Raw genomic sequence first — 24,123 nt, forward strand, 5'->3', positions numbered from 1 at the left:
TTGTAGTGTGTCTCTTTTCACAAACTTTAACTTCTCAAAGTCAAACACACACATAGAATGTTATTTATGAGTGTGGGAGCAAAGTGCTGCAGTGGTTTAAAGATCATAATTTCCTTTCCCAATGCAGTATGCAGCTGTTTAGCCTTTCTATCTGCTTGTCTGTGTCTAGATGGCAAGAGCGAACACAGACCTGCATGTTGGATGTAGTGGTTTAGATTGGTGTGTTAGTATGAACTCGTTGTTATTTATGGCTTGAGTTGACAAGAAGCTCTATGAACTGGGTGGCTGGGATGCAGGCATATGTTCTCTTTTGCTTTGAGGGCAGGGACATTAGCAAAGAGGTCTGATAGATGGGAATTTTAATATCTTAAGTAGATTCACTAGCATTAACCATTGCAATGCTGTATGTTTCCAGTATCTTCCTATGTTTTTGTGGTCTCTTATGTTGTGGCCATGAATTTACTTAGTTGGTTGTGGAAGAGTAAAAAATGTATTATTAGTTTTTGTTAGTGGAAAAAAAAGGAACTATAAGAGCATTCTAGCTAGTTTCTACAGTATTGTACTTATAGTAACAAGTTTCCCATTTTGTTAGAGTAAGGCAATCTTAATGTCAATAAAGATTTCCTGATAAACCCTTCCCTTAAAAATGGCAAATATATGGGCATGGTGATAAATGTTGTAAAATTAAGAAGTTATTTGCTGCATGACTTAATGACTGGCTGCATCTGTGAATGAGAAATAATTGCCTTTCAGTGTTGTGCTTTTCCTCCTTACCTAAGAAACTATTTACTTGCTTATTTTGCTAACAGGCCATTAATATTTCCTTGCTAAGTGCTAGTTGAGGTTTAGAATTATTAAGTTATTAAGATAAGTTATTTCTAAGGTAAAAATCTGTCAGTTTCTAGTACTTTACTGTTTTATTTAGACCAGAGACTTCTAGTTGTAAAAGGGAAAAGCTTCAGCAAGAGAACCAGGCCAACCAGAGGGACACCCAGTGCACAGTGTTGCCATCCAGACAGATAGGGATGCTAGAAAACACGTGGATTGTCAACAGCAAGAGTAAATGTCTCTTGTCACAAAGAATCAGCAGAGTGTAATTCTGCTGCACTGTAAATGGCCAGTGAGAGGTTGCTACATGTATTACTATAATTTCCATCATTTGGGAGGACACGAAAGTAAAGAAGGGGGAAGAATGAGTCAGAATGCCTCTGAAAAAATTCAGAGATGCTCTGTGTTTGAAGGGGAAAGATGGAGAATTTACATGGTGGTTGTGACCAAGATAGCATCAGATCTAGCAGAGAAATGATGGGTATTGGAAAATTCTATCCCAGATAAGACTGGAGCTAGCAATATTACAGTTGGGAAACTAAATGAATGTAGGAGCTGGTAGTGGAGGAAAGGACTTTAAGATATTTTAAGGAAAAATTATTGGTTTGTTTTTCTCTTTTGAAATTAGATAAATTAGTAGCCTCGGGTGTGGGCTTGACACATTGCAACAGCTGTTTATTAAACAAAGTGAAGTTCTTCATTCTGTGGTTGAAGAGAAATTTAAACTGTATGCTATTTTAAACGTTTGAAATACATGTTATTTTCTGAGTGTACCTACAGAGCAAGCATCATAAATATTAGATTATGACAATGGTGGAGCTTTTTTGTGGGGATAAGGATTGTAGGATGAACAACTTTGAGCTGCCTAAGTCATGTATTTCTTGATTATTCTGTCACTGCATAGCTGAAATCCCTTTTCTCTTATATATAATAAGCATCTTAGAAATTTCTCTGCTCTGTTTCCTGTGGAAAGCTTTTTAGTAGTTTTGTAGAGATTACTGGACTGAGTATATTATTGCATCCTGATTAATGTATAGCTTGCATTTTGTCTGTTGTTCTGATGAACTTAGTTTTCTTAATTACCGTGTATAATGGAGAGCAGGTTATCTTGTTAGCTTTGTGCTGTAGAATTATAAGCTTGTAGCATTTCCTTTGCACAAGTTACCACCCACTAGGTGAGAGGCAGTGATGTGTCTGCGGTGAGGAAAGAGGTTCTGCTGGCAAGAGCTTGGAAAGGATTCTTGCAGATGCATTTCTTACGTGTGCTAAACATCTCCAAGTGCTGTAGAGCTGTCATGGCAGCATCAGCTGTATTGATCTATTGATTGCTACTGCCTACGTTAAGTAATAGATTGTGATTCTTGTACATCTCATCTTGCCTTCAGGCACCAGCTGGGATCCACACAGTGCCTATGAAGCTGCAGGATGAGTTAATTTGGGAGGTAGAGAACAAGATCAGGCAGTGGGAAAGAGCAGAATTGCCTTATTTAAAATCCTTCTTTCTACTAGAATAGAAAAAAATCACAGAATGCCTTGTTGTCAGATGTCTGCTTATATTTAGGCAGACACAGAATGTATAAGGACTGTACTTCGTGGTGAATCTTTTAAGCAGGTCACATTACATCTTGAGCAAATCAAGTGGGCACCCTAATGCAAGTCTGAGAAATTACCCCATTATATAAGGATTTGGAGAAAACATCTTTTTTGATTTAAACTGTTGCAGCTTGGTGGACTCAGTGTGTACCAAAACAACGCTCAGAATAGTTGTCAGCATTTCTGGTAGTGTAATAAAGAACATAGGGTTTTGATTACTTTGGGAGATAAGTTCACTTTAGTTCATCTGAACTGAACTTCAGATGGTTATTTGAAGATTCCAGGAGATGTCTCTTTCTTGAGATACTCCTCATCAAAAAGCACTTCAAACGCTATCCATCTTTTTATCCAAAAAGAGATGTTATCCATCTTTTTTTGGTGAAAAGAAGGAATTTTTTTCTATTCTATAGTTTTCTAAAATTTTTTTCTTCTTTACATTTTTGTAACTTAACATTTAATGCTAGTACATTTAGATTGTAGGAAAAGTGCTTTGTATGTTTAGTACTGTGTTTGTTTGAGGAAGACTTATTGTAAATCTTGGAGGTTCTGGGGGCTGCCTTTTTTATTGTTTTGGGGATGCTATCAGGAAGTGAGAACAGAAAGGTCTTTAAAGAATGAATTGTACACCTGTAATTTAGTTTTAGCGATGGTGAAATTATTTTCATGAGTCTGAGTTCAGCTGGCATTAAGTCTGGTAGACAAGTGTTCCGATGGCATTACCAACTCATATGTCAGTCATATAACTGCATGAGAGAAAAAAGGTAATTTATGAAACTGTTTGGTTCTGCTGCTTGTGGAGATAAGTATTTCTCTTTTATTTTGGGCATTTAAGGGATTCAAGTTATTCCATATGAAAATTCATCTTACTAATCTGACAGAATCCTCAGTGACTGCTGCTGCTTCTCTTCATGTGGTGATATTTCCTTCTTTCCTTCTCCAGCTGCACATTGGTGAGCCATTGAGCATATGCTATGGAATCTTTAGTAGGCCTTTCCCAATGTGAAAGCACCTAAATAATCTAAATGCTGTGCTGTAGGGAAAAAAAGGAACTAGAAATGCCCACTGACATCAACATGACTGTGCTTAGAATAGCTCTTAAGAGTTACCCTTTCTTTCATCTCTCATCTGTGATTCAAGTCTTATTTCTGGCCAGAGAAAAGTGCCTGGCATATAATGCTTAGGATCAAAAAGAGACAGTCCTGTTGGTTTTAGTGAAGTATTGTAAATAACGAAGTTGGTCCTGTTTGTCAGTGTTAGATATGCCAGTATTGCTATAGGAATAAAGCCAATTAACTAATACTATGGAGAGCTAGCAAAAGCATATTTGATTTTTTTTTTTACTGTCTCAGCAAAACATGTTTGTTATTTGCACTACATTGAAAGATTTTGCTGAAGGTGTTCATGCCAGTTAGCAAAGTGCTTTTTAAAAGTCACCATGGTTGTGTTCCACAAAGTGTCACAGAAGATTAGCAGCAAAGTGACATTGCCAAGGTCAAAGAAAGAGGAAAGGACAGAGGTCAAAATAAACCCCAACAATTCTGATTCAGCCAAGTCAGTAGTTTTTCCTTTCAAGTTATTTCAAGTCTTTACCTCTCATACTTTTTGGATCACTAGTGTAAGCTTGTGATGTCCCGAGATTATTCCAAGTTCTAGCTTTCTGTAAGAATTCAAAACTCTGCTATAGCTTTGCTTATTTAATGTAGTTAAGCCTTTATTTGTTCGTAAAGAGCTGACTTTCCACCTGGTTTATGGGTAGTTGTTCCTAGGACTTAAAATATTCCTTGTTTTTTATTTTAATCCAGTCATAGTTGACACTCTTCTGTTGGTCTTTTCAGAGAGGGAACAGTACTTGTAAGCCTCTTCCTCTGTCTGGCAGAGGTGTAGAAGAGGAGAACTCTTACAAGGTCTGCTGAATGTATGTTGGCAGAGCAGTTTGGAACTCCACGCAGTTATTATTGCTGCTTCTGATACTCCAGTGTAATTTGCTGACTAACTCTCCAATGTTGTACCTTCTATCAGAATGGATTTCCTTTGCAGTGCAATTAAAAGACTGAGTAATGCTTCATGTAGAATATTGTGAAGCTATTTCGGTGGTATCTGAATGCTTTGCACTGGGTGAGTAGTTGGCCTGGCCTTAGTTGGATACTTCCTTGGCCTGTAAGAGGAAGGTGGTAAAAAGGTGAAGTTTTATGGGGGACAGGTGGTGTGAAAGGCAGCAGCTGGGAGATGATGGTCACTTGTATGGTAGTTTAAAAAAAATTCCAAATAGCCATAATTTTTTGCTTGTGGTAATATCATGAGGAAATTGATGCCATTAATACTACACATTTTCACTGAAAAGGATGAAAAAAAATTATGTACTATTAGTGCAGAAGATGTAAATTATGCCTGAAAGTGTTGCTAATTTTTAAGATATTAAAATATCAGGAATTCACAGAAGTAGGGTGACAATTTCTGTGTTGTGCTTTGGTACTTTACTGGATTTTTTTCTTCATTAGCTTTTGTAAATTAGTGCAGCTGTTTTCCTCTGAGAGAGGTTTGACAGATGCTTTCATGTTGCAGTCTTGTTTTCATGTCTTAGTAGATTTCTGAGAATTTCAAAATGACAAACATCTTCTGTAAATAGTTTGTTTTAGTTGAATATAGATTGATATCTTTACTGTTAGGTTCAAGTCAAAAATATGACTCTTTCTGAAATGTTTGGTGTCCACAAGAACACTTTGGTGTCCTCCTGCCCACACTAAGTAGTAAAAAGGCAACTTCAGCAATGGAATCTAATAGACAAGTATGGAAAGAGTACCTCTTGTTTTTAAGAAATTATTTTGTGTCTATTACATTTGAAACCCTAGCTGATATCCTTTTTGTGTAATTGAGCCACTGTGTATATTTTTGCTGGGTTCTCTCTGCTCATAAGAAAAACTAACTTATAGTTGTGGTATGAAACACTTTATTCAAATTGTGCATATGGAAGTGTAGAACAGACCTTAGCATGGTCATGTAGTAGGTGTCTGTAGGCATCCCCTGAATTCACTGTCTGACCATCTGTGACAGAGATCTTCTGATGTTCTTCTGAAATTTCTAAGGAGCCAGTTAAGGGTGAGAACAGCCTTGTGGTATCTGTGGGAAGCTAGAATAATTCCTTGATCTCTGCTTTTTTGGTTTGGGTGTTTCTTCCACATCAATAAACTTAATTTTAATTTTGACTGACTTCTGTCAGCAGCTTCACTTTTGCTTTTTTTTATCAAACAATTCCATTCAGAATTTCAACATACCTGAAGCAAACTTGCTCTTGAAGCATCAGACTTAAAACACAGTCTTGTTCTTTGAAGTGATGATTCATCACCCAAGATGATTCTTTAATTTTAAGTTACATTCCATCTTGATGACTGTGTGCATTTCCTTATGACAGGACAAGGGAAACCTTAAGTTGTTTGAAAGAATACAGGGCATAGCACATGGTTATAAGTAGCTGCTTTTTGGTATGTGTTTGCTTTCTGATTCTAGAATAGTTTATGTTGGTCAACTTTGATTGCCAAAAGGTTGCCAAAGTTGACTGCTAGTTGGAGTGTCTGCTAATTGCTTGTTAATTGTCCCACTGCTAATGGAAAGTCTTCCTCAGACCCAAGCTTTTTGCAGATATGAAAAAGAAATAGTGTGAAAAATGTCAATCACTTGTTTTTAAATTTTTTTAAAGTTTAATAGTAATAAAATGGTTAAAAATAGTAACACAATTAGAGTAATAACAATTTGGACAAATTGAATTAAGACAATATGAGACAATAAAAACAAAGAGTTACGGATGTCCGGGTACCTTTTCTGGGCAGCACGAGCCCAAAAAAGGACCCCTGCTAAACAAAGAATTAACCCTTAAGAACAATAGCCTGTTGCATATTCATACACTTCATACATGATGCATAAATTCCATTCAAACACAGGATTCTGTCTGGTCAGTGCCAACTTCTTCCTTCTAATCCTAACAGCGCCTCCAAGGCAGGAAGAAGTTTGTTTCTTCTGATAAGAAGGCAATAAATTCCCTTTCTCTGAAAGATTTAGGTGTCATGTGGCTGCTATCTCACTGCAAGCCATTTCTGTTAAACAAAGCATCTTACATAGCACAGTTTCTATTTTAACAATTTTTATAACCTAAAACTATATTTAACACAGTACTTAAGAGAATTAATACAGCATTACTTTCTAACACAACACATATAATATTCATTTTAATATTTGCAAAAAGCCAATCATAGAATACACGCATTTTTCACAAATAGTAACAGAAACTCATGCACTGAGAAAACAAACTATTCCAAAGCATAACAATTCAGAATTGTGTTGTTTGGTTTCATCACTGTTTCTTAAGTTGAGAAAGAAGAGCTCTTGCCCACAGAGCGGTAAATTGTTGTGTCCCGTCCCAGTCTGTAGAATAGTCATTGTGGTGGTAATGGCAGCTTGGTGCAGCATCACTTTGGGTCCTCTTGGGAAGGAAGTAGCCAGAGGACACACAGCCTTGCTATGAAGTGTTTGTATTACTGCCACACACAGCCCTTCCACAAAGCTTTCTAGAGGTGTTGTTGTATTGCTCACACATTTATTATAACACCATTTTTTATTAAAAACAAAAATACCCTCCCAAAAAAGAAAGCATTATCTTGTGCATATATGGATTTCAAATTGTCTCTGAAATTCTGTATGTGTTTTGAATGCTGCATGTCTTACATCTGGGGTAATTTTACAGCTACAAGCCAAGCTCCCAGTTTTCTGTACATCCATCTCTGATGCATTGTGAAACAGGCTCCTAGATTTTGGTTTGGCCATTGAGAAATATTGGGATCTCCTGTTTGTATTACAGCTGGAAAAATCTAAAATGCAAACATGGCTTCCTCCTTGCCTATGTATAGACTAATTATTAAGATGTGTAGCAAATGATAGTCAGTGTGCCAGCAGCTCCACTTACTAGTAACAGGTCAATAATTTTACCAGTAAGATTTTATTGCAACAATTTCTGTGCTTAAATTGGAGATTCCTGGGAGGTTCCTGGTATACTAAAAAGAAATGCTACTGTGATTAATTGCTGTAAGGATGGTGCATATAAGAGTGGTGGGATGTATGTGCACCAGGCCGTGTGGTCCACCTATCACAAAAGCATTGCATTTCCTGTTGTTTCTCCTTTGTGAGTATGGGCCTATGGAAAGATGTTAGAGAACAGTCTTTAGTTCCTTTTGACTTTGCATTGTTCAGGGATCCTGAGAATAAGAAAAATACGATAACTTTGATTAATAGAACTTGATATGCCCAATTCTGTTTGTTGAAGTGTTGTCAGTCTTGCCCCAGGTTTATTGATTAGCTTTTTATTTGTTCATGTAATTAGTCACATAATGTGTGGTTTTGATATGATTGTGGTTCTCTGGTAACCACAGAATATTCCTAATACTTCATCACGTTATTGTTATTGCAGTTAGAATCTTTAATCACAGGGTAAGCTGGGTCAAAAAATATCTATCAGAAGTGTAGCACATCTAAAAGTCAAGAGCTTTTTGATAGCTCTATTGAAAGTCTTGTGTGGACTTTCATGTACAGTAGTGCAGGAATCCACTCTTTCTCAGCAGCTGACAACTTGTTTTGCTCACTTTAAGGTCAAACTCGGCAGTATCCAAGAAACTCTTGAGTTTTACTGTTGTCAGATGTAGCTTGGTGTTGATTTTGCATCTAAATGCCTTTTAACATTTGTTCTGATGAATGAAAATACACCTCTCTACTTTTTTAAAAAATATTTTAGGTTGAATCTGATTTTAAAAACCCCATAAAATACCCCAGTTTATGGTGTGGATTGTGCTGCTGCCTATGAAGTTTTGTCTTCCTTACCTTCTAGATTTTGAAGTACCAGCTTATTCCATGAATGAGTTGGTGTTGGTTTTATTTACTGTTTCATAAAAATGTCTTAATTGAAACTAAAACAAAACAGTTTGGGCTACCTTTTCCATCATGAATTTCATGTTTATATTTGCCTGGAAACAGCTCCCACTGAACCAGCATATTATTAAATCTCTTTTCAGATAGTCTCTTGAGTGACGAATGATGAATACCATTCATGTGATTTTACTCTTTCTTTCCTTTTTTTGTTATTGCTTAATACAGTTCTTGAAGTGTTGCAGGCTTTCAAAGATACAATTTAACAATGCCCTGTGTTGAGTACAGATGTAATTATATTTTTTCTTTGGAGCATTTAACTGATTATGAAGAGTACAGTAATCCATGCCTGAGCTAGAGGTTGTTGCAATGTCAGCAGTATGGTAGGGTTTAGTCTGAAACCAGAACTGAACAGCTCTTTTTTCCCCAGAAACTCACCTGAGCATTCAGAGTGTTTTGTAGAGATCACTAAAGCGATAAGACTTTTTACAGCCTGGCTAGGTGAAAGGATCGATTCTAAATATATCGGGGCTTTGGAGGCCTTTCCTCTCCCCTCCCCCATTATGCATTAGCTCTTTAGAGTTACTGTACTGCATGACTTAAAATCCAAGAACTGCTGTGCTGTCACATCCATCACCTCCTCTAGGTTGATAGAAGAGGACAGTCATGCAGCTTTATGGATTTGCTGAACCCTGACTCGTACCCAGTAATTAAGGAGGTATTGGTTCCAAGGTGTACATGTATTTTTTTAATGTACTGTTGCTGAATCGTTAGTAATAAGAGAGAAAATATTTTCTTATTACTAGAGGCAATATGTGTGGGTTTTGGTTTTGCTTTTAAGATGTGAAATTTTGAGTGGGTCTTAAATTCTGTCCTCTCTAGCATCTCATGCAACGCTTAGCCTTCTGTACCTCAAACAGATATCAGAATAAAGATGCAGTCCTGCTGAAATGAATGGCAGAGTACCCAACAGAAGGTATGTAAAGGCTGCATGCAGAAAGCCCGGACTTATTCCATGTGCAGATCTGTTAATCACTTTAAGTACTCTGAATGCAGGATCAAGAGCAGATTGCTCATTATCTGCATACTTGTGAAGCAAAGCTGTGCAGGCTGACTGTGGAAGGTAGAGCTAAAATTGCAAATTAGATTTTGGCAAACTGCTACAATATGAGGTCTCATTTTGGAGCGAATTTTTGAAATCCTTTCCCAAATGCTTAGTTCTGTCCTCAAGACAGAATGCCAGTGTACTGCCAAAAGGACTTAATAATTAAAAAAAAGGATTGCCTGGCAACCTCAGTCCCTTGTTCCCTTTGCAATAGCACTGCTTTTTTGACTTGTTAGGCTAACTGCAGACTTGATAGCTGTCCCCTGTCTCTCTGAGACAATGCAGCAGCATGAAGGCTATTAAGGCTATCTTTTTATCTGACATCCAGGTTTTACCACCTCCAGCATCTGAACTGACATGTATCTTGGGAAGTTTTGCTTATTTATAGGAGGGGAAAATAGGATTGGAACAATCAGAGTAAGTTCAGTGGAACAGTCTTCTATTCAAGAATATTTTTGTTTAATTTATGAATACTTGTCTTCTTGAAATAAGGACTGTTCAAAAGCTAGAGGACAATGCTCAATACTTGTATTACTATAATACCTTACATATAAAAACACTGAAGATTTCAGACTGCATTGCATTTCTTCAGAGTACAGTGGAACTTATAATTCTTTTTTCAGATAAAAGCAAGTAGAAAAAGTAGTAATCGTCCCATGCAAGAAGCAAAATATGCTTATCTGATTTTTCTGACTTAGTCTTAATTTAAAAGTATTAATCTACATTTGCATGAATTTCACAGCCTTGCAGTAGTTGAAAGCATTTGGTCTGGAAATAGATCTAGAAGACAGTTAAAGGGATTTGTACAAAGTGCAAATTATGCCTATATTGTGGAGAGATGAGTGAATAAAATTCTGTAGGCTGAAATTGCGTGTCCCAGTTGTGAAATTCCAGGGTCTCTGTGTGTCAGTGAAGAAATTAAAATTAAATAAACCTCCTTCAGAGCTCTTCTTGCTTGCATAAGTATTCTGTGGTCTGAAAAACATCCCTTAGAAAACATACGTGGCTGAGTGAAAAGATTCTTTGTTCAAAACCAAGTTTCCTGTAACAGATTGGCTCAGTTTTGGACATATTCTTCCGTGGGTGGGTGGTAGAGTCTGGATCCTGTGATATTACTCAGTCTTTTATCTGCTCTGGCAAACCTTTGACTTCAGTAAGCCTTTAGCTTTCTTGGGAGATTTGTGTTAAGCAATTTTTGGATAAATTTGGATTTGTTTGGAAATGAAAATATTTTCTGTTTCCTTCAACTCTTGCACTTGAGACTTCTGCTGTATTGGCAGCAGACAGAGGTTTTAATGGTAGTACCTCCCTGGATTCCTCTTAAATCATACCACAGAAATGACTTGCATTATTTAGAACTGAAACCCTGCTCATGTTTTGCATTTAAGGATCTTGGAGTGAAAGAGCATTGGTTTTCATAAAGGTTTCACTTTGTTCTTTGATTAAAGTTCCTGTACCTGGGATTTGATGGACTCAGTATCTGATCTATCTCTTTTCAGTACCTGAATTATTTCAATGGAGGAAGTAAATGGGCTGATGCTTCTTTACCATCTGACCACTTTTGGTAGTTTGCATTTAGGTATTTTCCATTTTGGTCAGTAAAGCCACAGTAGGCTGTTCTGCTTTCAAAATGAAGGAAGAAATAAAATGTGTCCAGTATTCCCACCCACAATGGTACTCCAGGCAGTGGTCTTTCACATTCCAGCTATGACAGGGTAACATTAGTTCCCTTCTTTACAGCTGGCCTTAGTGATCTTTGAAATAGTGATTGTACAGTAGCAGATGAGCAAAAGCCTGTGGGAAAACAAATCCAGTACTAGGCTGTTGTGTCCATTGGTGCTTCAGTTGCTCTGGAATGATGTGTAAAAACACCCAACTGTGTCAAAAAGGTGTGGTATTATTCTGGTAGACAAAAGTCAGGTGAAATAATGCCATTTTGTGCAAGTTTGACTTTCCTTGCCATTTTTCAGCCTTTCAGGTCATAACTAGTCATCTTTTCACCTATCTTCAATCTTAACAAAATGAAAGTAGATATGCTGAAGCATTGGAAGTGAAGCAGTAACCCTTGTTTAGAGTCCAAATAAAAAGACAGACCGGGGAAGAAACTTCACCAAATCCAGCTAGGTAATGATTTAAATATTAGAATTGAATGTTTCTACAGCAAGTGAAATAACAATGGCATTTTTCGTATTTGTAGTCCTTCCTCTGTTGTCACTCCCACCCATTGCTGTTGCTGCCATCTAGCTCTTGGCCTGTGTCAGCAGCTGATGTGGCCCTAAGGGGACAAAAACACTGCACAAAGTAATGGGTTGTGGCTCCTGGGAATGGGTGCGAGTGGGATACATTTACAGGCTGAGTGCTTTTGCTGGAGATTTTCCTCTTGTTTTGATGTGACTGCTTTCTGCATTTGTAGAATGTTGGGGGGCAAAGCACTTGATCCACAGCAGTGTTAATGTTGGTGGAGACTGAACTGGAACTACTCAAGTGCACTGGCGCTTACAGGTGTTGGGTATTGCCAGCACCTTTAAGGGTTTCAAGCCTTCTCAGCTCTCCATCCTCCAGGTGCTGTGTCTGGTAGCCAGCAGTCAGGGCCTCACCTGGGACATCCACCACCTGCTTTGTCTCCAGGTGCAGGAGGTCCCTTTAAGTTCAGGCTTGCTTGGAGTTCCTTTATAGTCAGTTTTTCTTATGTTGGTGGCAAAAGAGCTTCTGAAACTTTGTTCTCCCAACTTGTCTCAAAGCATTGGTAGCCACCCTGACCTCCTAGAAACACTATTGAATGCTACAGGTCTCTATGAAAAATTGATAAAACTTTAAATATTACTGTAGAATACATAAGTTAATATTGCTTTATCACTAGGTAGTGATTTTTTTCATGGTCTGCCTGTTGTATTTCAATAGAAGAGTAGTAGTTACACTGGCACTAAAATCTGACTATATTGTCTCTGCTGGGGAGAAGTTATATGGAAGTTAAGTATGAAGCCAGCAATCATCCATCAAGTTAGAATTGTACCCTGGTGTACCACAGATAACAAATTCAGCTCTTTTCCCCCACAGGTTTCCTTGTCTTCTAACCTTCCTTACAGTTTTCTTTCTGTATGCTTTCAGTTTTCATTACACTCAGTCCTGCTCTTATTTCTTTATCTATTTCTCCTTCACCTAATTATTGTTACCATTTCCATCAGGCCTGACATTCATTAGCTAATAGCTTTCTATTCTTGTGCTCCAGGTTTACTGAGTAGCATCATGCAGAGATAATTGACTTGGTGTGAGCTAGACCATACAAGAGACTGTCTTAGATTTTTTTGCAATTTTTTCACATTTCTTAATACACACACACATTCTCTGGACTGAGAAATGGAGTATGAAGTTATTGATATAGCTGTTGTCATGAAGTACAGGGGCAATGGGCAGTTTGGTGGTAAACTCTCGTGGTGGTATTGCAAGGTAATCCTGATTTCCTTGGTATTGTTATTACCAACTTTTGCCTTTTAAGTCAGGAACTTCTTTATTTTCTTGGTGTACTGTGTGCCAAATAAACCAGGAATATGACAGCAGCCTAGTTGAAAAAGCCGAAGCCAGCTTTGGTATGCCTTACTGTTTATGCTATTTCGTGCAGTAGAGCAGCAGCCCCTTTCTTCTACTTTGATAAATAAAAGTGGGATATTTTTGATGTGGAAGATAATAGTGTAGCAGTTCCTTCCTGAATGTTGTTCTACTTCTGAAGTGATGAGTCAGCTTGTAACACAAGCAAAGCAAAGGAGTATTCTGTTCAGCACTAAACTATGCAGATTAACCTAATCCTTTCTCTAGGCTCAGAAACCAGAAAAAGGCATTTATGACCATATTTTTCTGCCTTGACACTTAATGTTGACAGTTGAGGAGCCATTTTCTACCAGTTCTTTGATGTTGCTATCAACTGGATCAGAATATGTTTAGGTGTTTATTTTTCCTTACTAGCTGTTCCCCGTTGCTTTGGCCCACTGGACAGGAAGAATGCTGTCCAAACTGTTCAAAAGTGTATCTGGAAAGTAAAACAACCATTCCAAGAGAAACAAGGAAAAAACCTTATAATGTTACCACCTTCCAGGGGGAGTATCTGTTTGTGAAAGGAGATTATAACACATTTTCTTGTTTTGCTGGTGTAATGTGAGCAGAACAGAGAATTAAAACAGCAGCTGTTAATTTCATTGCCAAACTTTTCTTCTTAATTTACCTTGTGAAAAATTTCCCTTGGTGAAAGCAATATACCTCTTTGAACTATCTTTTTTGTGCATCCAGGAGGTAGTATAGTGTTGGATTAAAAATAGGAGGTATATGACTGAGGTTTTGTAGTGACTGACTTGAAACCTCAGTAAAAGATTCATTATATTTGTTTAAGTGATCAGATTGAAAAATTTACTGCAGATGGTTTTTCTGTCTGTGTAGGAGAGAGGAGCATGTTTAGAAGGAGAGAAAATGGGTTTAAGAAGAAGAAAATAAAGGAAAGGGATACAAATGTGTATGTTCTGGCAGAAGGAAAGAGATTCAGACTCAGTGCTTCTAGCATAATTGAAAAGAGGAGAAGCATTGTAATACAAATAAGCTGTGTTAAGCAGAAAGGAGAGGATATCAACAATGCAGTTATTTGCATTGCAGCACTAGAGCAAAGTTCAAAATATTCCCAAAACAAAATTTGCTCAGCAGTTTTAAAGTTCCTAATGCAGTGGCTAAGAAGAAGAAGTGATTTGTATTATATGTGGTTTACCCAGTCTCTTCAGGTGTTTTAAAACATAGGTACAAGTAGATCAAAGGATATATAGCTTTATGCCCCTCAATGGTTATACATCTTTATTCCCCTATCTTTATTTTGTTTTGCTGTATCTGTATATCTGCTCTTAAGTCTTTCTAGTAGATACATGAGAAGTGAAAACACAGCTGTATAATATCTGGAGTGACATCTTACTTGCATTAAGGCTTTGAGTGTTTCTCAGTGGTGTTCACCATTGACTTTTCAAATGATTCAGTGATTATTAAGGTGAATGGTGCAAGATGCCATGAGAGATGACCTTCAGCTGGCTTTGTGGACAAAAGGATAGTTTTACTTAAGACTTCTATTACAGTAGTACCAGTTTGGCTTTACATCAGCTGTCATACTAATATAACAATATATTTCTGACTACTTAATTTTGTACATGTTTAGACCACTGAGGTAATCTTGGAATGATAAGTAAATTGGTTTTCACCAGATGTCTCTTTAACATCTTGTGTGTAGGGGAACTTCTGTAATTGAAATAGCTTGTTTATACCAGACCAGAGAGATTTATGTGGCTTGAGTAAGCACTTAGGACAGATGTGCCTCTTGTCATTACAGGCTCCTGTGGAGGTAATTCAGACATGTATATTAGATGTATGCTTGGAATCCCCTTCTGTAGAGGCTTTGTCTTTTCTCTGACTGTTTGGAGCCTGGGAAGACTGCCTTCTGAGATGCTGTGAGTTGGTTTCATGTAAGCCAGTTTTCACTGTAATGATGCACAGCTACAGAGGGGAGAGAACAGGAAGGAGAAGACATTCACCTTTTGAACATGTGAGGCTGTGGTAGGTGTGCATCTGTTGCAAGCATGCAAGACAGAATTTCATCTCTCTAGAAATGTTTATTATTTGCCTCCAGGGCAACCCTTCTGTAGTTTTATCTGCTAATTTATGGCAGAGCTGTAACTTGGCTAGCATTTAAACTGTTAGTTTTTGTAAATTCAGTTTGTATTCCTTCAGAATTCATTTGATCATTTGGCCCTCTATTTTGCCACTTAGAACTAACTAGTGGCTTTGTCACCATGCATGATGTCCTTAATAACAAAATTTTGAAGCTGCAGGTGTCAGTATTTTCACTGCAGTGATTTCTCCTTCTGAACAACATGTATCTCCATAGTGACTTGTGATGATAAAACAGAACTGAAGATCCTGCAGTAGGAACTACCTGAAGGCTAAAGGATATGATGGCATTTTAGAAATCTTAATCAAGTTGGTTTTGTATTGTTTTGAATACTAAGGCAGATGTTTTTTTGTCTTTCTAGTAAAGCATAATAATTTGGAATTTGGTGGAACAGGAAGAACTGACTCAGTGTCAGATAACATTGTGTCAGTTGTACTTCGTGGATCTGTTCCTGTGATGTTTGTTTTCAGTACTGCAAATCTTTGTTTAAGCAACAAAAGTATCTAAGTTGGCCCTGGCTCTAGAAAAGTAACCCTCATTCTTCTTGAAGCCACTAATACCCAGCTGTGGCTCATGAAACGGAGAACCAAAACCTATGAGATCTGTTATCACTAGGATCTGGGTGCTTCCACAGGATTAATGACTTTCTGTAAGAATGACGTTGGAATGTGTGGAAAATCTGCTGGCTATTACATACAGAATGTACATTCTGTAGCTAATGTACATACAGAATGGTGCTAATAGTGGGGAAGGTAAATTGGCTTCACCTGACCTCAAGAAGTTGGTTTCCATCACTTCCAACTCTGCTAGAAAAGCTGCTAGCCCAAATTACAGACAAGCATAACAGGATTCCGACTATATAATACTTCCACTTCCATACTAAGTAAGAAACCATCTTTAAATGGTACCAGAATTGACAGTTAACACCTCATCATTCTTTGTAGGGATGAAACTGGCATGCCATGCAGTGTTGCCTTTCCCCTTTGTTACTGCAACTTGTTTTGGCTAAAGCAGAAGCCAAAGCACCACATAGATGGAAACCTCTATCAAAGAGTACTGAAAAATATAATGATGACAAATTAGAAAATTTTTCACAAGGGTCTGATAGGAAAATAACTTGACGTTTCTTGTAGGGCACCAAAGATGTTCTTGAAGAATATGGAGGAAGCTCAGTAAACATTTTAATTTCAAAGAAAAAGGACTATCTCATCATAACCTAGATAAGAGGAGGCTCCAGTATTTAATTCTAACTTTGTCTCAATGCTCTAACGTGCCTTGATTGGCTGTTGTCTTTCAGCACTTGCAGCACTTGCAGTCTGCCTGGCTCTCAAGGAGTCAGATCAAGGCTGGCTCTCAGTGGGGTCAGATCAAGGGTCAGTAATGGCTCTTGAAAGTCCATGTGGTAATAAAGTTCTTGGTACACTCCTGGTGGTTGAAATGACACAGCTAAATCATATGTATCTGTGTCTGCACGACCACCTGATCTCAGGAAGGTTTTGTGAAGAGATACTAAGGCAAATTTGGTCATATTCATTCTACGCTGGGACACATGGAGATATTGAAGAGCTATCTTACTGAACAGAATTTTTGTGAGCTGTAATTAACTTCTCATTGTCAAATGCTTATTTTCCTGAGGACAAGTTCCAAGTCTTTCATGGCTGTGTGAAAACATATGTGAGCACTAATGGATTATTACTCCTGCAAGAAACACACATGCATGGTGCACTTCACCGAAGGTTGTTAACCATTTTAATGGTACTTTATGCCACCATGCTTTCCTTTGTACTTGCACAGTAAGCAAAGAACATGGTGATTTCCTATATTAAGTTGTTTTGCTGCAGCATTTGGATGGTGCAAGCTGTATGAATGTGCTTGTAATACCTGATTTCCTTCCCCAGTCCCCCTTGTAGACTGCTGGTCGGCTCCTACCATGCTACTTAAGATCAGCTTTTAGCCTGTGCCACAGAGGAAAAAGAGGAGCAGTGGTACATAGCAGACCTTCATCTACAATTTGGCTGGCTCTATGCCCGCACACAGGAAGAGATTTCTTGCCATGGGCCTTGCTGAAAGAGGGAAAGGCTGATCCACCCCTAACAAGCTGATACATGTTCTTCGTATTCCTGCTGGTTTGGATCTAGTTCTTCCCTTGCAGACTGGGTCCAGGGTCTTTGCTGCCAGTCTCTCTCTTGAATGCTGGGAATGTGGAAGATTTTCTAGTAAATTTTCTACATATTTTAAAACTCTGCATTACTTGCAGATCTTTAAAATCAGTAGACAAGATTGAGATTTACTTCCTTGGTGTATTAGCTGTATTTTGATATAAGTGGTCTATATCTGCGCCTGAACTTGTTTTGGTAGTGTAGTAGGTTGATGCTTGCTGGATTCCAGGCATCCACCAAAGCCCCTCTGTCACTCCCTCTGCAACTGCACAGGGGAGAGAAAATATAACAAAGGGTTCATGAGTTGTGATAAGAACCAGGAGAGATCACTCATCAAATACCATTATGGGAAAAACAGACTCAAATTAGAAATATGAATTGAATTTCTTAGTAAAAAAACTCAGAGCTGGATAATGAGAAGTGAAAGAACACCTTAAAAAAACCCAAAACCTTCCCCCCTTCCCAGCTGTATTTCCTCTCCCCATCAGCGTAGGGAAACAGGGAATGGGGGTTATGCCCAGTTCATCGCACATTGTTCCTGCTGGCGCTCAGCGGGAGGAGTCCTCCTACTGGTCTGGTGTGGGGTCCCTCCCACAGGAAATGACTCATGCTGGAGAAGTCCATGGAGAACTATCCTACAGGCAACAACTCCACAAACTGCTGCAACATGGGTTACTCTTCCTGCACTCTTCCCTCGCAGGGTCCAGTCCTTCAGGCACAGCCTGCTCCAACATGGGTCCTCCATGCAGTCACAAATCTTGGCAGGAAACCTTTCCCCACATCTGCAGGTCCCTGCCAGGCGCCTGTTCCAGTATGAGCCCCCACAGGGTCACAGCCTCCTCAGGCATCCACCTGCTCTGATGTGGGTCTCCTCCATGTGGTACAGGTGTATCTCCACATCCATGTGGTCCTCCATGGACTGCAGAGAAAGCTTAGCTCTGGTGTCTAGAGAACCACCTCCCCTTCCTTCTGCACTGACATTGGTGTCTCTAGATTTGTTCTTCTCACATATTCTCTCTCCACTTTTCTCTTGATGCAATTACACCTGCCCAATAACTAACTTTTTATTCTTTTTCTGAAGTATCTTGTCACAAAGGTGTTACCATCACTTCCAGTTGGCTCACCCTTGGCTAGTGGCACATCCATCTTGGAGCTACCAGGGATTGGCTGTGCTGGACATGGGGAAAGCTTCTAGAATCTTCCACCCATCCCACTACTAAAACCTGGCCGTGCAAACTCAATGCAGTTATGCCAGATGTTAATCATCTGTCCACTGTTATCTCAGTCCTGAGCAATCAAATCTGTTAAATTAGGAAAGTACATTAATTCTGTAACTGTAGAGAGCATGTTGCTTGTTTGTGTTTCATGTATCTTGTTTGTTTTGTCACGGACTAATACAAGTGCAGAAGTAGTACTTGCAGAAGAGGACTTGCACTGAGAGTATTAAACAAGGAGTAATAACTGATTGTAGGTAGAATTCAGAAGTAAATGAGACCATGTTGATTAGCATAAGCAAAATGCATATGCAGTGTCCTAGCAACCTCCTGTATGTTCTCCGTAAAAGTCTTTTTTTTAATAAGGAGGAGACAGAAACAAATTAAAATTTCACCTATTTACAAGTTCTTCATTGAAATTCAGGCAAAAACAAGAGGGAGGAGTCAAGGCTTTTGGTTTGAAAGTCTGACAGATGGGTGAGGGAGACTTCTGGCAAGTGAGCCTTTTGATACTGAATAATACAATAAAGAGAACTGAAACAAATGCCATTCTTAAAATTAATTTTTAAAAATTTGGATTTCAAGATTACTATTCCAAGCAGTTATTACAAGGAAATAGAAAAGGAGCCAAGGATGTAACTAAGGAATCAGACTTGCAATAAATCCGTCTCTTTTGTTGTCCTTCTCTGTGGTCTTTTGTCATGGTAATTTTTCTTACTACCCTGCTTCTGACAAAAGAACAAGTTCTGGATACAAAAGAACTATGGAAGTGCTAATTATTTTGTTAGAACTTAATAGAAATCAAGGTAATTAGATTTAAATAACCTCTTACCAGGAAGGTATGTACAAAGTATGTATCAGTTCTGATATATGGTGCTCTGTCCTGCTGTTGACCTCATTCAGACAGAATATGATCTGTGAACAATAAATTCGTTTGTTCCTCATGGTGATTATGGAGGGAAGCAAAAAAAATCCCCAAGCTCCCTAAACCCATACTTTCTTGTCTCAGAGTTTTACTTTAACTTTACAACATCACTGTACATCTCTAAATTACTGCATTTAAATTTAAAATTACATTTTGTTATTCTGCCAGTTCTTTAGGCAGAATGGGTACAAGCTAGAAAAAGAAACACTATGTACATTCTAGGAAGCTTTTCACTTTGCAGTCAATGAGTGACTTGCTAGCAATTTCTTTTAGCACTTCTTCATCTGCTAGAAAGAAGTAAAAAAGTTAGACTTAATTTGAAGAAGAAGCCCAAAGGAAGGCACCTTCTCTACCTTGGTTTCTTGTGGTGGTTCTGTTGTGCACTGAAGTATTGCTCTAAAGATGCATATGGTTTTGCCACCACGAAAAGAACAGTAACTCTAGGCCTCAGTCTCTTCTCTGTGATTAAGAAAAAGGAGCATTCAGTCCTGTCAGAAATCTTGCAAAAGAAGGAAGAACCAGGAGCTTAACTGTAGGTCTAATTTCTTTATACCTTGAGTTGTCCCACAAAAATCTTTCAAGCAGTATTTTGTGAATTCTATTATTGAAATAAAAGCAGTATTTTAACATTTTAAATGTGTGTTACTTATAATGTAGAAGGGTTCAGATAACACTTTTGGGTTTTATTTGGTGGCAATCCCCATTTTAATTATTAGAAGGAATGATTCTGCCTTCCCCAAAAAAAGAAAGCTGTATTAGCTTGAGGCTGACACTTGAGTCTTTTCATGATTGATTGATTATGGAGGTTATGGGGTTTCTTTTGTTTGGTTGGGATTTTTTTGGTTGGGTTTTTTTGCAATTGATACATCCATAGAAAAAGAAAAAAAAATCCTCATGTTTTCTAAGAACCTCTGTCTATAGTGTCTGTAATGACATGAAAAACAAAGTAGCCATGTAGTGATGGTGTGTAACTGGCTTGGTGATTTTTGATGTGAAGTCTTTGGAATAATACCAATAAAATATTTCTTTGGTGCTTTACAAAGCGGCTTAAGAACATTTCAGGGCCTTATGGTTCCATTAGTTATGGAAGTTTAGTGCCCTCATATTCTGTTGCTTTATGTTGCATTGCTGGAGTGGCTCGTGTGGTCACTTTGCGCTAAGATAAAGAAAGAGGGTAATGAGATGCTGCTAAAGTAGGATAGGTACTTGTGGGCTCTGGTTTAAACTCAGTGGTGTAACAGTACAACTTTCCAGCTCCAGAGGAATGTGTCTTAAATCACAGCATTCTTGAGTTCGGCCTCAAGGTGTTTTTAAAGTTCTTGTCTGTGGACTCCTTTGCCACAGAAAGGGCAGAAAAAAGTTGTTTAATAATGATGGGGGAGGGAGTCTGTGGGGGTCTGCATGTCTTCTGGAATTGGGCATGCTATTGCTGATCAAAATAAATTTATTCAGTAGTGACTTAAAAAAAAATATTGTGCATAGAGCTTCTACTCCTAACACATTTACATGAAGGGTATATCCAGCCTATGTGTGTGTATCTGGATTTACAAAAAAAAGTCCTCTAAGCAGTTCAAGAAAATGATGCTATTACTGGCTTGCTGAGAGAGGATTAATTAGGAAATGTCTTCCCTTATCTGGATTTCTAGAAGTTACAGTGGTTCACTTCCTCTTAGCAGAGCATTCTATAGAATGACACTAGGCACTATATTAAATAATTATGTTATTTACATATTTCTTCTCTGGGACTTAGCACTTTGGTTAAATTTGAAGTTATTTGCTAGAGAACTGTTCAGTTGTCAGATGAAGGAATCAGCCTGAAATAACCCATAATAGGGTATGGTATGTTTGAATAACAAAAAGTCAGGGAAAATCTTGAAATTTGGGGGATCTCCAGGAAAATATTTTTTTGCATAAATACTAGCTTTACTCTGCCTACGTTTTATTCCCAACCCCCCCTCTTTTCTCCAGTACTGATACTCGAAAAGGTGGAAAATGGAGATCTGAGCAACAAGATGTTGAAGATCACGGATTTCGGCCTGGCCAGGGAATGGCATAAAACTACCAAAATGAGCGCAGCTGGGACATATGCCTGGATGGCTCCTGAGGTCATCCGCTCTTCCATGTTCTCCAAAGGCAGCGATGTTTGGAGGTATTGATTTGGCATTAAGTGATTGGATACTGAAGAGTAACTGGACCTGCCAGGAAGTCTCTTTTATGTATAAGAATGAGTAATGGTGAACCAAATATTAAAACTCAGGTCTTAAGAAAACTTTATCCACCAGCTTTCCATCTGTCAGACTTATCTCAGACTTATTATTACTGTAGAAAATAAGTGGTGGACCAGCTACTGCATGCCTCTAAATTTCTGTTGTTCTATAAGTTCTCGTTCACATTATTTTGAGATTCATAATCCAAATCCCCTCTGCTTTATCTTAACGAAACGTTTTGGGCTTATTTGGCTATTGACTGATATAATCAAAGGCCATAATACAATCTGAGAAGTACTTAATTTTTATTCTGTTTTACATACAAGGTAATTTTGAACTATTTTGTTTTGGTAGTAATCTGTCACTAATGTATGTGTATACAAACACACTATAGTTAATTGAATTCTCCATCCAGTTTCAATCAAAATACTATGTTTTTTGTTTTCATAGCAGTTTAATTATCTTCATGCTTCTAGTATTTCACATAAGATAATAGATCTCTTATCTGGGTCCATCTGAGTATGTAATCCATAAATAGTAACCTGCAGGTATATGTTGCCTTGTTCATTCATGCACTGGAATTTTCGTGAGTGAGCTGATATGGTGGGGAGGTGTAAGGGTTGGCCCATGTACTTCCAGAAATTGAGTTTGAGTACCACTGTTAAGTGGATTTGTAAATACAGAATTCAGTAAATAGCTCCAGTGACTTTTCTGGATACTGAATGACTTAGAATTAGTACTGAACGTCTGAAACAGATAAAATAGAGAGAATTTTGTTTTTCTTGTGGAGAAAAAGTTGTTAAGGTGTTGAAATGTCAGAATCTTTGTCTTCATAGCAGTAAAATTCTGTTGCTGGCCAGTAATGTTCCTCCACAAGTGAGCGCATGCTGTGAAACCCATCAGGATAAAGAAATAGCCCAGCTGGTAGACATGTCTGGCTCTTATAGCAGCTATTTGGTGTGGGGATTTTTGTTTTCCTTGTCCAGTTTTGCTGAATAGATAATTTATTGCCTTGTGGTAAGTCTGTGAACATGTATTTTGCACTCTGATAGTATGGATAAAATTCTGACTGTGTAATTAAATGTGGTAGCCTCCGTAGCTAATCTGAGACAGATTGAGCAAGAACCAGGCTTTTATTTGGAGTGAAGTCTGGCAGAAATGAAAATCTTAAGGCTGTGCACCTTTTCTGTGCATGTGATGATGGTACTGGTTTGTACACAACTTGTCAACCTCAAACCTAAACATGCTGTTCTCTGAAACAGTGCCAGGAAGGGCCTTTAAGGGTAACCTAAGAGAAAGAGGGAACAGTTTTCCTGTAATTGTAACTTTAGGCATGCTATGAACAGGTCAGTAGATGTTCTATACCAGTATGAATTAATTTTAAAAATGAGAATTATCTAGTTGGCTGGTGATTTTCATGAAGTGCCTCTATGCCCATGCAAATGGTCATTGACTTAAGGACTGTAAATAACTGAAATGATTTGTTCATTTTTCAGAATATTTTATTTCTACTTTTAAGATTCCTTCATCACTTTCTCTTGTTATAGTTACCAGTCTTCCCTTGAAAATAGGTTGAGTTCCTCACAAAACTCTCCCTTAAACGGAGAGTCATCACCATTAAGGGAACTTATATACTGTCTCTGAATAAGTTTTTTCTTTCTAGTGGCTAAAACCTCTATTCATAGTTAAACAAGCTGAAAAGAACATGTATGCAGAGGACAAATGTTTGCCTTTTTTTTTTTTTTTATCTGTCTGCCACTGCCAAAGCAGTCTTGGACTTGTGTAATAATTCCTGTCCCCACCCAAGGATGCAACCTGAAATTCTTAACAGGATGAACTTTTTTATCCTATTAGACTTGCTCCTCCTCTTGTCCAGTTCAACCACTTGGTTAATCACTGGAGTCATAGGGGTTTTTTTGCCTGACAGTCTTCTAGTTAGTCTATGCAGCATCAACAGAATTGTCTCTAATGTTCATGAACCCTTTTATTTCAACACCTTTTCTTTAAAGCTTATTAGAGTAATACTGCTGGCTGAACTGTTGCCCAGCCTTTGAACAAGAATCTTGTTCTCCTTGTGTTCTTGCTGCACAAACAGCTGAAGAAGAATCATACTAGGACTGAAATTTCCTGAGCCAGTCTTATCATAACTGACTGCTTCATCTTTCCAAAACATGTTTCAAGCTCCATTTTAAAAGCTCCATCTGTTTACTCTGGAGTAGAGCTGTCAAAGAACTTAAAAAGAGTGAGGAATGACCACACATGGTATTTATCACCAGGGTCTGGACCACTGTGAAGCTTGTTCATAGTACCAGTACTTAGTAAATCTTGCTAGTGAAAACTTGTTGCTGTGAATTTTTCTGTGCTGTACCCACAGGCTCTAGATTTAGTAGAAGCCTTGTGCTTATATTGTACAGAGGACAATGAAACTACAGTTTTAGTTAAATAAGTCCCTTCCTGTAAATCTGTTATGTGTTTGTATTTGGTTTGGATTTA

General features: G+C 38.1%; 1 protein-coding gene across 4 annotated transcripts in view; it reads left to right on the forward strand.

Annotated features, from left to right (window-relative positions):
• MAP3K9 (mitogen-activated protein kinase kinase kinase 9) overlaps nucleotides 1-24,123 on the forward strand; it is a 59,343-nt gene that overhangs the window by 6,358 nt on the left and 28,862 nt on the right. For all 4 annotated transcript variants that reach the window (XR_008482997.1, XR_008482996.1, XR_008482998.1 and 1 more), the window contains exon 3: nucleotides 21,392-21,572. Coding sequence is in view for 1 of the 4 variants with exons in the window: in XM_054275860.1 (XP_054131835.1) it covers nucleotides 21,392-21,572 (181 nt within the window). In the remaining 3 variants the exon portion in view is untranslated. The remainder of the gene's footprint in view (nucleotides 1-21,391; nucleotides 21,573-24,123) is intronic.

Source organism: Melozone crissalis, unplaced genomic scaffold, assembly GCF_028551555.1.
Source record: "Melozone crissalis strain CALT ecotype California unplaced genomic scaffold, PUWL_Pcris_2 ptg000018l_1, whole genome shotgun sequence".
Classification (NCBI taxonomy): Eukaryota; Metazoa; Chordata; class Aves; order Passeriformes; family Passerellidae; genus Melozone; species Melozone crissalis.